The following is a 15,421-nucleotide window of genomic DNA, read 5'->3' on the forward strand; positions in this document are numbered from 1 at the left end:
GTGCCAGCTTCTTAGCTGTGTTTCTGTGCTTCTCAGCTCCATTTCAGTGGTTCTAGCAGGCCACTAAATTGGCTTCAACTTTGTGCCTTGAGGTCATGAAGGCTGCTACTGCTGGTCTTCTTTTCTCTTGTATGTCATTCCACCCTACTGAAGGCTTTCTAGTTGCTCTGACCTCTTAGTCTGAAAATGCCCCGTACGGTAGGAATTGTGCACACCTGGAATAGCATTTTTACTTTTTCTTCAGGAATAGAGCCCAAATAATGGACCTGCAGCCCCATTCTTTTTTTCTTTTTTGGATGCCCCTGCATATTATATGTTTAGGGAAGAAGCTCAGGAATCCATATCATTGTTTTTGGCAGTCACGCTAGCTCTTGGGACAGGCAATTTGATAGAATATGGATGTGTTGCATCAAGAAGCAAGTGGTCTATCCTCAAGCCAGTATTAATCCAGTACATTGGATGACCCTAAATTGTCAGATTACAACAGAGGAAGAAAAAATAATTCATAAGGAAATCCATTTCTGGGTCGCCTGTCTGTTTCCTGCCATACCTCCATGAGGCCTCTGCCCCATATCAGCTTCCTGGTCTGGTCCCTGTTCTATCATCTCCTTCAGCTTTGCAAACAATGGTCTTGGCTACATTTTCTTTTTGAGAATTGTTCAGTTCCCTTCCCAACCTTGCTGCTGTCTCAGCCTGAGTTCCATGGAGCGACGGAAAATTTCCTAAGCTTTGGAAAATCTAACCGTTCTCCATTTTGCTGAGTCAGCTGAGATGGGACCAGAATACTCCACCCAGACAGCTGGGTGGTCAGAAGGATGACTGTGCAGGAAACTCTGATTGATTGTTTCAGCAATTCAACAGGCCCTACAGTGAGAGGTCAAATTTCAGATATTTCCCAGAGCAACAATTTGGCCTCCTGCAAATCAAAATGATTCAGTGGAATGAGATGCTGAGGCTCCCGTCTTTGTACACCGGCCTGTTTTCAGGAAGATGGCTGGGAGTTCCCACCTACATATCCCACCTACATATCCAGGTCCTCCTCCAACCTGGGACCCTTCAGATGTGGGACTGCAATTGCCATCATCCCCAGCCAGTTGTCATCTCCCATTATTCCATGATAGGTATGATTGACGAATCCTAACATGAACTTAGCCCAGGAAAACAGGAAGGCATGAGAAAGAAACTCAAGACTGTGCCCCTTTGACTCTCTTTGGTGTTAGAGGGAAGGAAGGGGAAATGCTGTCAGACTTTCAAGATTCTGTTGCTATAGCCGACCTCAGTGAAGTAGAATTCTGCTATTAATTGCGGCATCTGTTTCCCAATCTTGCTTACCTTAAAGCGCACCGCCAAAGGCTGACAGTGCATCATTAAGTGGCAGTGCTTAGCTCAAACGTGGTGTATCTTGAAAACACTAAGCAGGCTCCAATTTGGTCTGTTCTTGGATGGGTGGTTGCAAAGAAAACACAGATCTGAAAGTTGAAAATGGCAAACTGCTTTCACCCTGTGGTCAGTGGGAGTCGACCTCTACTTGGGGAAGACTTTTGACTCTTACTTTATCTCCCCTAATGACCTGGTTTGGGTTTATTGCTTTACTGTGTGTGCAAATACATCTTTCATATGGAGAAAATGCTCGATTGCTATGACAACAGTTGTCAAGGAGTCTGGTACCAATGTGCTTGGAGGGGGAGGACAGGGAAGAGATTCTGATTTTAACCAGGATACTGAGCTATCTCCTTGAATAGCCTTTCCCAGTAAGGTGCCTTTGGATGTTTTGTATCTCTGTTGCCCTCAAGTAAACATCTGGATTTTTGCAGCCCAAATATCACACCCCTAATACAATAGATTTGCAAGACTTGTTCAGTCTGCCCCAGAGCTACATATAGTTCCTCCCACAAGCTCTGTTCTGATTATATCCCCCACCCCACCCCTCTCTTAACCTCCTTAATATGTATCCTATTACAACATCCCAAGGTCTTCCCTTCCTTGAATTCTGCCAACCTGCTGGTCAAGTTCCTCATCCCCATCAATATCTTACAAAGGAAGGAAGGTGTGCTTGCATATTTGCAATATTTGCCCTACGTTGATTCTCTCTTACTATCTTCTTGTCAGGTCCAGATTCATCTTCTGAGACATCATCTAAGGTGGAAGACGCATTTTTCCATATCTGGTGGGGTTCAGAGGGATCTGGTGGACACCAAGGAAGTGGAAAGCTGCAGGTTCAAGACACCTCCAGTTCTAAACACTCTGACATCACTTGTTAGCAGGTGTCAGGAACAGAAGGAGCATCTGTTCAGGCACAACTCACACGGTACAGCACAGGAGATTTCCTGTATCTGACTCCTTGCAGTGGCTGCTGTGTGCTTCAGTGAGGGCCCAAAATTGACAGGTGCACTTTCCCACCATTTTGAAACACTCAAAAATTGTAGTGAATGTTTGGCTCTATCTTAAAAAAAAGAAATCCAAACTCCCCCCCAACCCCCAATTGGAAAATCTTGGACATCCTCTGCAAAACATGTGCATGGTGGTCCTCTTTCTACTTCAGCTGTCTGAGAAAGTGGAATGAGGACCATCATGCACACATTTTGCAGAGGATGTCCAAGATTTTGCAATTGGTGACAATTTGGTTTATACCAGGAACTGGGTCATACCAGGAGTGTCTTTCATTGTTGTTGTTGTTGTTTTGAAGGACCTGCCAGCTCTGGACCATTGTCAGTTCACTTGGATTAGGTGGGTGAGCAGTGACTTGCCACCTTGCTCAAAGTCACTTGGGGCCAGATATATGCCTAAACCTCAGTTAATAGGCTGATAACAACCAAGAAATCCTTAGAGAGGCAAGATTAAGGGCATCACCATAGGGTTTCAGTAACTGCAGCTGGTTTTGTCACTATAACAACACATCAATGTGCATTCAGATCTCTAGTGTGTGGGAAATATATGTAGGTCAATGAACATAATTTTGTGCGCATGGTTAGAAAGCACCTTTAGCTGAAAGCAGAAGAATCACAGGATGGCCAGAAACAGTGGGGCTGCAGAGATAGAAAAGGGGACAGCCCCACATCCCCTCCCATCATCATCATAATCATCAGAGAAACCAGTCAAAATATTTTCCCTTTCTTAGCATCCTCTCCAACGTAATGGTTCTATGGTTCCTCATCCCTGGACACATAATGAGTTATTAATCTGAATGCTTGCTGTTCCGATGCATAAGGGATTAGGAAGGACGCAGGAGCTTGGCCTCTGTGCAGACATGCATGCAGGGTTTCTTCCTCCTCCCTCTGTCCCCCAGTATGGACCACCACCACCAGTGCACAAAGGTACTATGCAGCTGGGAAGAGCTGCTAAATCGTGGCATCCCCTTGGCTCATTTAGAGAGGTCATTACATCCGGCTATACTAGAAAAAAGGATGCAATATAGAATCATGGAACTGTAGAGTTGGAAGAGACCAGAAGGATCATCTAGCACAACCCTCTCCAATATGCAGGAAGACTAATTAGACAATTGTCAAGAGGTAACCGTCCAGCTTCTTCTCAAAAGCCTCCAGAACCCACAACCTCTGTAGCAGACTATGTGGAACAGTCAGGAAGTTTTTCTTATACTTAGATGACATCTAGGCAGCTAAATGTATACCTGTTATTTCTGGTCCTAGTTTTTGTGGCCCTGGAAAATATTTCTTGGGCATTTTCCCTATAGCTTCCTTCTATATGAACATGGCTACCACATTTCTTCTAAGTCGTCTTTTCTTCAGACTTGAAGTTCTTCTCTACTCCTGAACAAGTCCGTTGAACGTAGTAGACCTTAGGGTGCAATCCTGGGAATAAGTCCCACTGAACTCAGTGGGGCTTACTTGGGAAGAGACAAGCACAGATAATTGATGGCTTGTCCATCTTACTTAGGATTGACAAAGCCTTTCCAAGTCTTTCCAACTCTACTTGGAAATGCCAGGGACGTAACTGGCACTTTGTGCATGCCCAGCTGAGACTCTACCAGTGACCTATAGCTGCCCTTCAAGCCTGGCAGTGCTGAACTTCCATAATGGACATTCAGGAAAGGAAAACACAGCCATAAAAAGATCACTTCCATTTCCTCTTCCAGCCTTCCTTTCCCTACCACTGTAACCTTTGATTATTTCCTTTTGTTTTGTGGTTTCTCCACCATGCCGTTATTCAGACTGCATGTCTCTGAAGATTATAGGGCTGAAGAGGAGAATTGTACAATGAAAAGTTTGCTTCATTTTACCCAAACATTAGGAGTTTGACCACCACAGGATCCACCATCTCTCAACCGCCAAACCAGAAGACTGTTGAAAGATGTAAGGTAGACACAGCCCATGATTTGACATCCAATACTGTTAATTGTCAATGAAAGAGCAGAGTCAGTCATACAACTCCCATTCATTCCAGGGCGAACCCCACCAAAGCAAAGAGAAGCCCTCAAGCAGCAACGTTTCACAAGAATGCAACCCAGGGTGGTTGTGTAATTGTTTACAAGTCCTCACCAGCAATCATCTTACACAGGGTACAAATGCAGACATTTTAAAAATTAACAATGAAGGTACAAAACAGTACAATCAGAAGGGGAGACATTTCTCCCCTTATTTACTGCCCTTTACAGCAATTTCTTCTTTAAAAAAAAATTCAAAGAAAAGTATTAGAAAGAAAAAGAAAGAAAGAAAGAAAGAAAGAAAGAAAGAAAGAAAGAAAGAAAGAAAGAAAGAAAGAAAGAAAGAGAAAAAATCCTATGATACAGAACCAAGCTACTACTTTAAGGCAAATTACATTCCTTCTTATTCCATTAAGAACTGAAATAAAAGATTGTTTTCCCATGATGGCTGTTTAATGCAACCAAATATTTCAGCTTCCCTCTGACCATTAGTGACATTAGCTTGAGTTGATTTCAGGGGCTGCAAACAAACACATTCCCCCCCAAATTTCCTCTGACTTTCCACCTATGCATGCTTGCCCAGAAATCCCATTGTGTCCTATGGAGCTTACTCCTAGGAAAATGTGTGCATGATTGCAGCCAGAGACTACAATGCTCAGCCCAACTATTTGAGATGAAGTTCCATTTTGCTCAGAGGAAATTACTTTTAAGTAAACCTGCTCAATGGAATGGTATAAAACCACAGTCTGGCATGTACCTATCTGGGAATAAAGCCCCCTGGACACAGTGAAACAGTAAATACATGAATATGCTTGCTAGGATGCTATAAGGGCACAGTTTTATACCCCACAAGTACATAACCTATTTTAACCAAGGCCCACATTTGGCTTTGAACAGCAGATCAGTCATCACACTCGACTGCTCCATTGGCCAAAGATCCAGGCCCAGTTTAAATACCATTTCATTTCAGTTAATCAAACACCACCTGCCTCATAATTCACTCTGTATCTAATTTTCTCTCTTCTGTCCCATTAACAATTACAACCCAGTTGTGGAGCTGCATTTAGCCTTGTGTGGGTCTTAGTTCACTGCTCCCTTGCTATTCTTATTTGGGGGAAACTGTGCGATTCTGTGGTTTTTTGAAACCTAGAAGTAAATCCTGCTGTGGAGTGGAGAAGATTGCAAATCTCACCCAACACAGTAGAGATTACTTTTGAGAAAGCATGCAATTCATGGGCTGCGTAACTCATTCTGCACGACGGGAGCCCTTTGGTCGGCTGGTTAGGGGGGTCAGCAGTCAAGAATGGATTCAGTCAAAAAGCATTTTTCATCCTTGGAGGCTTTCCAGATTGACCAAGGATCAAACAAAGATCTAAAGCTCTCAAGAACCATTCAGCAAGCTCTACAACGAACACATTGACTTGTGGCCAATTTCCTATGGAGCCAGGTACCTATGTAATATTTGTTAAATTAGAAAGACAGCAGTTAAAAGAACACGTCAGATGGAAAGATCACATGAGAAGGAGCTGGTTTGGTGGGTGGAATGAAAAATTGAGGTCCACTTCAGGAGACAGGAACAGACTTCAGAGACATCTAAAATGAAGCCGCTTCGTTCTCACACTTGCCTCGCTCAAATCATCTTCCAGTTTTGCTTTCAAAAATAAATTGTGCTTTTCCCCCCTCCTCTCCTTGCAGATCTAGACAGGTGGCTGCAGGAGGCACAGTGTATTCACTTTCTTGTTTACTCTGCCTGAGCATCGTAATTTGCACCCCCAGCTTTCTTCAACTCACTCCTGATGTAATCTTCATCCAGTTCCTTGTGGTCACTAATCACAAACTCTTTGGCAAAATTCTGCAGGAGACAAAATTTGCAGGTTTGTTTAGTAGAGTGCGTGGTTAGATATTGCAGAATGTCCACCCTAGGAAGTGGGGCTGAATAAGATGGTGGCCTCCACACTTTTGAATGGGGGTGGAAAGATTTCCAAAATCATTGTTCCAGGGAAACTCTCTCATGGGTTTTTGGTAGTTGCTCACTGCCGTGATGTCCCCCCTTTCTCATATTCATCTGAAACCATTGCTGCATGGTCCTAACCAATCAGTAATCACCTCATGGCTGCAGAGAGGCATGAAAAGACATAGAAAACAGGTGTTTCCCAAATATCAGTGTATCAGGGGCCCTTCAGATGTGCTGGATTCAACCCCCCAGTGTCGACCATGTCCGATATAAGAGCTCTAATTCAACAGAGGGGGAAGGTGTCAAATCTGGGAAACCTTTTTCTCTTTTTCCCAGCGAGAAGGACAGGAGCACTGATGGGTAGGGTGGGCAGTTCAATTCCTGATGGGCAAGAATGGGCATAGCTCACGGATTTTGAGTAATTCTTAAGCTGACGGCCCTGTTGACATACAGGAGAGAATGTCGTTTCTGTTTCCCGCTGAAACCATTTTAAAATTCCAGTCCCAAGACATACAAGGGCCTCTCAGTCCCCACACTCGACTCGCCATCCCATTTTGACCTTGGCTATGCCCTGGGAATGAATTACCACCTCTGTGTTCAGTCTAGAGCATATGAGCCCCGCAAACAAACATGCCCATTTATTTGGGGCCAGGAAGCTGGCGGCATTCACAACCTGAATGGCTTCACACAACACAAAAGGCGGAGTTTGCGTAACACTCTAAGGAGAGCCACAACAAACATCTCCGCAAGCATCTCATTCATTCCCTTGTGCCGGGCAAAGAAATCAAGCTTATTCGTAGTTTAGTAACCAAGCATTAATGTCCTTCAGAGCTGTTTCCAACTGACTGTAGCGTCTGCATGCAAAAGAGAAATGATCCTGACATCTAAATTAGCCAGTCTGGTATCTTGGAGGGTATCTGCCCTTAGATCTTGGCTTCCTCATTTCAGCAGAAGGATAATAATGCAAAGCAGCTTGCGATCACTGGTGTAGATCAAACGTATTGAGTCAGGTTGGTGCCCTTCTGAGGCTTTTGACTACAGCTCCCACAACTCCTTGCCACTGGTTACAACAGTTGGGCTAAAGGAAGTTGAAGTTCAACACTTCTGGAAGGTGTTGGGCTCCATAGTTCTGATGTACATCCAAGGTTAGGCAACCTGACACCTTCCAAATTTATGGACTCTCGGTCCCAGCTAGTGGGACCCATAGTAAGGAATTGAGGGTGCTGGAACCAAGCGCCCTGCTCCACATTAGAAAGATGTTCCAATGATCCTAGGCATCAAATCTCAAGGTGTAACCAAGGATGCCCCTATATTAGCATTTTCTCCTGTCCGTGAAACAGCTTCGCAAAAGGCTCCATTACATGTGGGCATTTAGTCCTGAATTGGGCCGTTTTAGGCTTTGGTCATATGGCCTCAAATGACTTTTTTTTTCTTGCAGCTTCAGAAGAAGTTCTCTTCAACCATAATAGCTAAAATTAGTGGCACAGCTTTCTCACTGAGACAGGAAACACGCAAAACCTGTGTTGTCAGCCGCAAAGTACACCAAGCTCTGCACTAGGTGAACAGGAGCAGACATCCACCCCTTTGCCCACGTGGGCATCAACTGGAGATCAAAAACAGCTCCTTCCCATTTCAAACTCGCCAAAATTCCTAATTCTCACCAAGCTAGGAGAAACTTCCTTCAGCTATGCCTGGATCCAACCCTGGCTTCTTAAGGAACCATCATGTGAACGAAAGAGTGCTCCTCCTTGTTTGGTCATCCCATGGAATAATAATTAACTTAAGAACGGAAGTTGACTGAGAGCCATAGAAAGAAGGGAACGGGGTATAAGTTCTCACACCGTTAGTGAAAAACAAGGTAAGAACAAAGCTGACCACTGCAGAACAAAGGAGAGACAGAAATGGACCCACTACTGAAAAAGAGGGGGCCACGCAGTCTGTTACACAGAGCTGGAAAGAAAATGAAAGGCAAGGAGGTTTGAACCTTTCTCCATAAACAAGGCAGGTTCTCAGATCATTGCAGTTCCTAAAATTCTTTTGGTCATGGCTCCCTAGCTTTCTTCAAAAAAATTACTTATTCTAGGTTCTTGATTTCCTTGTGAGTTTATCTAAGGGGTTCCAATTCTGCTTGAACACGTGGAGGCCAGCACTCAGCCTGGAGTTATCTTTATGTCCAAATAAAAGGCAGTTTCACACAAAGTGCATATTCAATGAAGCTGCGTTAAAATGCAAGCTGGATTAAACCTCCCTCCCTTCCCCAGTCCCTCAGAGGGAGAAATTCCACCAGGAAAAGATTAAGCACACATTGCAAGCCCCCTGTGCTGACTTGTTAATTAGGGTGGATTGAAAGCCCAGCCTTGCAGCAATTATTGCCTACACACAGTAAAATCATCTGGGGTTTTAAGGATTTTCCAGTATTGATGAACCAGATCAATGCAAAGGCCCTGTCATGCTCAAGAGAAAGATTCTGAATTATGCCAGCCCCTGTTGCTACCATTTTTCTTTTATTCATCCACAAAATGCTGGTGGATGCAGTCATGGGATTGTCCAGTACTCCAAGCAGGTACCTCAACCAAGATTTCCCTGTTGGAATCAGTCCCAGCTTTTGGACAATTCAATCTGCCTGTGATAACAGGTATCTCCAAAGTCTAGAAACAAAAGGTTACCTACTGAATCAGGAATGCCACTAAAGGTGCCAAAGCCATCCAGACCCATGTCTTTCTCCCTCGCTGACTGGCAACCCTCATCTCAACACCAGACAAGGAATCTCAGCTGAACAATAAAAGTTTGTGAGTTTTCCTCCATGACACACCCCATGCTACGAACGGCAGTGACTCAAAGCCTCTTCTCTTTCAGGTCTTGTCACCATTTCCATATTCCTCCTACCTCCTGGCCTGTGTCTCTCCACTCTTAGAATGTGGGATATCCTAGCTCATCAATTGCCATTTTAACCCCCCTTCCACTTCTAAAGGTCTTCTCCTCCCTTCAGCACTTTTATTCCCCACTCAAAAATACTCCCATCATCTGTTTGATGTCATCATGCTTGCATCTGCAACTTCTGAGTCATTGGTGAGGCCCACTAACTATGTGATGGTTCACTGATTCCTAATCAGAGCATTTTCTGAACTCCTTTTTTTTTTTACTATGTCTCTTAGTCTCTCAGGAATTTGTTGGGTTGGTCTAACATTCCTGGTATCAGTTCTGAGTTCAACTAATGTGGTAATTCCTGGTTCAGTTGCGAATGTTGTCTTAAACTCTGTTTTTGATTTTTCCAAAATTTGTCTTTGAAGCAGCCTTCTGCTGAAGTCTCTATTCTCATGTGCTACCACAACTCTGCTGATAACCAAGCCAGTAGTTTAATCCAGTACATGTTTTTCCTTCCTATTTTTTCCCTTCCTCTATTATTTGCTGAATTTTAGATCATGAGCATCTCAGGGCAAAAATCCGCCTTCTTGAACACTGCAAAGTATGGTGTACTCCGATGGGACAAGAAATATTGACTTGAAAACTTCAACTTACCTGTACGACTTCTTTCACAAGTGTCTTATCAGTCCCTGTTTTAGCTCTCTGAAGGCCACTGACATTCTCCCCTATCCATGTGATCAGTGCAAACTTGACCCGCTTGCTCATGGTATCTCCAGTGGTGAATCGGATGAAGCCAAACAACCGAATGTCATCTTGAGAAAAAATAAAATAAAGGAATGGTCATGGAGCTGGAGAAGGAGAAGGAAAATTAGGCATACTAAATTGGTCACCAGGATGGCAAACAAGCATTATCTGTGTCGAAACATTATTTTGCATTTTTTTTCTCCTCCTGTTCTCATTCAGTTGCATACAAAACAAATTTTCATTGGTGGGATTCAGGACCTCCTCTGAGTAATCTGATGGCTGAGGATCATGTCCTGTCTGTCACTCCGCTACTTATTTTTTCAAGACTTGTGAACTTCTCTAGCTTCCCGCACTATTAAGTCACGATGCAGGTAAAACAGGCAGGGCTTTGATCACATGGTTGTTGCTACCATCTTAACATTTTTGAATCCCTCCCTCTGGACACCTCTGGCCCAAATTCTAGAACATCATCAAACCCAAAGGTTCCTGCCCTGAAGAACTTACAGCAAAAACTGAAAAAGGAAGTAAATGGAAGGAGGGGAACATCAGGCATGATTTGGGTGCATGTACATGTTTGTTTATGGAAATAAGTAGGATAGAGAAAGGAGGGGGGGAAATTAGGGACTTTCCTTTGTGCAAGATTAAATTGGAATTCCAAGTAGCTAAAAGAACAAGCAGCAGCAGAACAAGAAGCCAGTAAAATGGCATCTGTCCTGCAGCCCAAGGAAATGGATTTTTTTTTTTGCAAAGCAAAAGAAAGGGAAGAAATGATTTGCAGACAGATAGGAATGGCCTGCCAATGAAAAACTCAACCACAATCATTACCATAAGGAAGACTCATCTTCCTCCCTCCCTCCCCCACACACACTTTTGCTTCTTTTACAGGCTGGCCCTTTAAAGTCAACATTAAAGAGAAAAGCTTGGGGAGGCAGAAATGGAAGATGAAAAGCAAGACATTAACACTTCAGAGTGCTTCCTGCTGCAAATATTTTTCTGTAAGTTGAAAGGGAAGAAAGCAGAGCAGAAGAAAAAAAAGGGGGTAGCTTTCTTGGAGGCTCTGAAATATATTTTTTAAAAACCATTCATGTTGATCTATGACATCCACAGCTCCTTGTCTCCCTGACCCCATCTTCTATATCACACCTGGGAATTGCATCTCCTGTAAAATAGGTAGGTAGGTAGGTATATAGGTAGGTAGATGGATAGGTAGGTAGGTAGATAGGTAGGTAGATGGATAGGTAGGTAGGTAGATAGGTAGGTAGATGGATAGGTAGGTAGGTAGATAGGTAGGTAGGTAGGTAGATACGTAGGTAGGTAGGTAGATACGTAGGTAGGTAGGTAGGTAGGTAGGTAGATTTGTCACCTCTGTTTATTTTTGCCAATCTTTGAAAATCAGTTTGTGTATCTCAGTGGGAAGGAAATGTTGTGCATAGGGTTAACCAAGTCTTTCTTGTTTCCAACACTCTCTTCCAATATTTACTACAAAAACAGTCTTTCTTTCCCTAGAATCATAGAGCTCAGAGGACTTCAAAGGTTATCCAGTATCTGCTTACCAACTTTGAACCTTGGAACATACCAGCTTCTTGGATAATCTATTTCACTGCCTAACAGTTGGTTCAGTCAAGAGGTTCTTCCTAACATTCAGCTGGAATCCTTTCTCTGGAAATTTAACCCCCCTTGTTCAGTCCCTATCTCTTCGGAGTCACCGAAAGCAAATTTACTCCATTGTCTCTGGGACATTCTTTCAAATTTTCAAAGATGCTTATCTCACTGCCTCTTATCACCTACTCCCCTGACTCAAAGCCCTGGTTTCCTGCCTTGGCTGTCCCAGCACCACAGTTTAAATTGTGACAAGATGTCTGATCAACCACGGGTTAAGTAGATATCCTTCAGAGTTAGTGAACTTGAGAATGGGGTAAAATCGGTGTGTTTGTCTTCCAACAGAATGGTCTGGTCATGTGAATCTTACCTAAACTGGACATAATCCAGCCTGGCCCCACCAAACATTTTATCTCTCTCTCTCTAATTTATTCCCTGCCCATCTCACTCACAGAGCGACTGCGACTCTGAGCAATCCCCTAGCCACATTCACTGTCCAGTACAAGCCTGATTCACTCATTGTATTACACCCTTCTGGGGTTTGCTTGCTTTGCTAACTATGTTGCATAACCCTAACCCTGACTGATTGCTTAGTGGAATGTATGAACACAACCACTGTATTGTTTCAGCCATAGTTAAAATACATCTTGGTTTAGCATAATGTGTGAACCTTACCAAGATATAGTGGTTATCTCCTCTGTAGGAAAGAAATGCTAGTAAGATTCCTGGGTGTGCAACATGTAACCTCCCAGATGTTGATGAACCACATCTAACCCCAATTCTAATCCTGACCCTAATCATCACTGAACATGGTTCTTCTTGCCTGAAATTAAGCCTTGCACATCAAGCCAATACAAATAATCCAGAAAAGGAACAAATATTTCCTCAAGCAACCCATCACAATTTCTCCAGAAAGACTTGGGCCTAACTTGGTTCCTGCGAATGGAGCCTATTTCTGGATAATTGACTGGGGGAAGAGGAGCCTGTTTCCTACCAAGTTAATTATAAAAAGATGGCCCAAATCATTTACAAGATGGCCCAAGTCATTTGCCAAAGCTTTGACCAGAGTCTCTGCTGAGTTGAACGATTTAGAAATCTACATTACAAATGAATATCTTTCCTGCTGAGCCTCCCTTTTCTGCTGTTGTTATCCTAAATCTAAAAACCAGCAGGAACCACCCTCTGGCCAGTGTTTGAGTTGGAAGAAACCATCAGGAGCAACTGAAGTCCTCCACAAATAAACCAAGAGTATATAAGGGAATGGCCCATCCACACCTTCTCTATGGACACGTAGAGGTTGGAAGGTTTCCCAGAGAAGTGACAAAGGGCATTGAACAGCATATATCTTCCTCAGGGAATATGAAGATATTCTGTGTAATCTTGGGAAGAGAAAACAGGAGAGTCTCTTGGGTGATCATCTGCTTACAGACAGAGAGGTTAGGCAGGTATATAAGGGAGCAAACAGAATAAGGACACATAGGGGGACTATGCCAGTCTCTAATTCAGTGTTTGTCAACCTTGGCCACTTTAAGATGTGTGGACTTCAACTCCCAGAATTCCCCAGCCAGCCATGCTAGCTGGGGAATTCTGGGAGTTGAAGTCCACACATCTTAAAGTGGCCAAGGTTGACAAACACTGCTCTAAATTATACTACTGGTGATTCCAGCTTTGCAGATCCAAAGCAGTTTTCTACCACATGGGTCCGAATGGTAGAAATTCCATTCTCCTTATTCACGTGCACACATTAAAAGCAGACCCCAAAATTCTCTTTGCTGGTTGGTGCATGAATGAAAGGAAGGAAAGCAACCTCCTGAACTGATAGCGCTATGACTTTACCTCCGTACTCTGCTGTAGTAGTAATTCTTACTTATTAGCTGAGCCACCATAGATAACAGGCATCATAACCACGCTTTCCCTTAGGAAGGCTGCAAAAACTAAAGCCAAGGGTATCATCTAAAAAAGGCGAGTCCAATAGAGAATTTAAAAAACTAGTAAGCCGCAAAGCGATGGGTTTTTTCTTGCGTTAATTCATGGCAAAATGCAGGCTGCAACGTTTGCAAGTGACATCATCCACATGTCAACCCAGACGTTTTCTCGGTGGTGGTGGAGGGATGCCACTTTATGCTTGCAAAGGCTTTTTTGTCTTTGTCTTTCTGCCAGCGCCCAAGAACATTTGTTTGAATATTGGTACACGGCCCTCCGTTCGCCCATTAGCTGTGCATCCACGTTCTGACATGCTCGGTGTTGAGAGACAGAAGCAGAAATTCCACCAGTATAAGGTGACATTCCTAAGGATACGTCCCCCTCCGCCAAAATTAATGTCAGGCTTTGCGTGTTTGTTACATCACTTGCAGGAGACTGCTGACGTTGGGGAAAAGTTGCAAGCTGCCCTTTGGCGTGAATTAAAGCAAGGACAACCATTCCATTTCAAAGGTCTCCGTTTACTGATTCCAACCATTAGCATAAAATTAAAAAAAAAAAAATCTTTGATGACTTACTAGAATTTGGGCTGGTATTGGAAAATAGGAACAAAAGCACCAATGCAGGAGCTGAGTTTTTCTTTGAAGAGAGGACTAAAAATCTCTTTCCCAACAAAAGGCCTATGAGATGGATGACATCATTACAATTCAGAGCTTTTCAAAGCTTTTTGGGGGGCGGGGGTGGGGTGGAGGGGAGAGTGTTCGGAAAGCAAATCTCGAGCTGTCTGGCCTTTTGTTCCTTCCCCCTTGGCAACCAAGGAGCATGTGATGGTTGAAGAGAATAAAAGAGATCTCACCTGTACATTGTCCTATAAACTCTTCGTAATCAACCCCGTTATGTCCTGGGATGATGGTGGAGCCATCGTACTTAAAGGTCACCCTTTGGGAAGCAGAGAGGGAGGACATTAAAAAAAAAAAGAATTGAGATGGTTCATCTCCAGGAGATTTCAGGAGTCTTGCACCTACCCAGACCCACCCCAGGGCTTACAGAGTGAGGTAGCCCAGTTCCCTTGCCCCAGAAGCTACCAAAGGAAGGTGATGTCCTCTCGGAATGCACTTTGCAAGAACTCAGATGCCAAGTTGAGGTCCTTCCATGCAGGTCAAACAGTTTGGGTTTCAAGCAAGGGAGGAGGGCAAGCCGCAGGCTTTGCAGACTTCAAAGCAATCTGGCCCAACCCAAGGCCCTCCCGATGGGTTCCAATGCCCATCATCCCCCCCCCTTCCAAGGTTGGGCTAGCTTGGGAAGACAAGCATCAGCGACCCACTCTTCCCAAGCAGGGCCAATCCCGCTGGGAGAGGTGAATGACCAGACCCGCTTTCTGTCTCTTCCTTCCTCCTTCCCTTTGGCGAGACGCGACCCATTCCGGGGCTCGGTCCTTACCAGTTCACCCCCGTGCTGTCATCCCTCACCAGATTGTAGGCCCTTCGGCAAGCTTCTTTGTCGATTTTGGTGGCCATCGCCTTCCCTAAGACGCGCTCCCGAAATTCAAGGCCGGGGGGGGTCTGCTGGAGAGACGCCCGGAGAGCTGGGATCCTTGCGGAAAAGGGGAGGCGCCCGCCCGCCGGGGGAGAAAAAAGTGTCCCAACAGAGCGGGCTTGGCCAGCATCCGCAGGGACCGTCGCCTGCCAGCGGGGATGGGTCCCTTCGCCGCCGCCGCCGCTAGACACGACCGATCGGAGGAGCTCGGAGAGCCGGCTGCGCCTCGCTTCTGCAGTCGGTCCCGCAGCCTCGCCGCGAAGGGATCGGTGCCGGCTTAACCCCTCCTCTGCCGGCGGCCCTGCTCAGCAGCGGCTTTATTTGCCCCTGATCCGAGGAGGAGGAGGAAGAGGGCTGGGCCGTTTCCTCCCCTCCCCGCCACCAGCGCCCCCCGACGCCCCTCTTCTTTCCAGCCCAGCGGT

The 15,421-nt window shown here is 44.7% G+C and overlaps 1 protein-coding gene across 1 annotated transcript; it reads right to left on the bottom strand.

The window, feature by feature from the left end:
- Nucleotides 1-4,469: 4,469 nt before the first annotated feature.
- COTL1 (coactosin like F-actin binding protein 1) lies at nt 4,470-15,184 on the bottom strand. Its single transcript, XM_063312865.1, has 4 exons — nt 14,904-15,184; nt 14,320-14,402; nt 9,855-10,012; nt 4,470-6,233 (listed from the first exon to the last, which is right to left on the bottom strand). The coding sequence occupies exons 1-4, from the start codon at nt 14,978-14,980 to the stop codon at nt 6,123-6,125; spliced, it is 429 nt and encodes a 142-aa protein (XP_063168935.1). The 5' UTR covers nt 14,981-15,184; the 3' UTR covers nt 4,470-6,122.
- Between the last annotated feature and the right edge of the window lie 237 nt (nt 15,185-15,421).

The sequence above is a fragment of the Candoia aspera genome, chromosome 11, assembly GCF_035149785.1.
Source record: "Candoia aspera isolate rCanAsp1 chromosome 11, rCanAsp1.hap2, whole genome shotgun sequence".
Lineage (NCBI taxonomy): Eukaryota > Metazoa > Chordata > Lepidosauria > Squamata > Boidae > Candoia > Candoia aspera.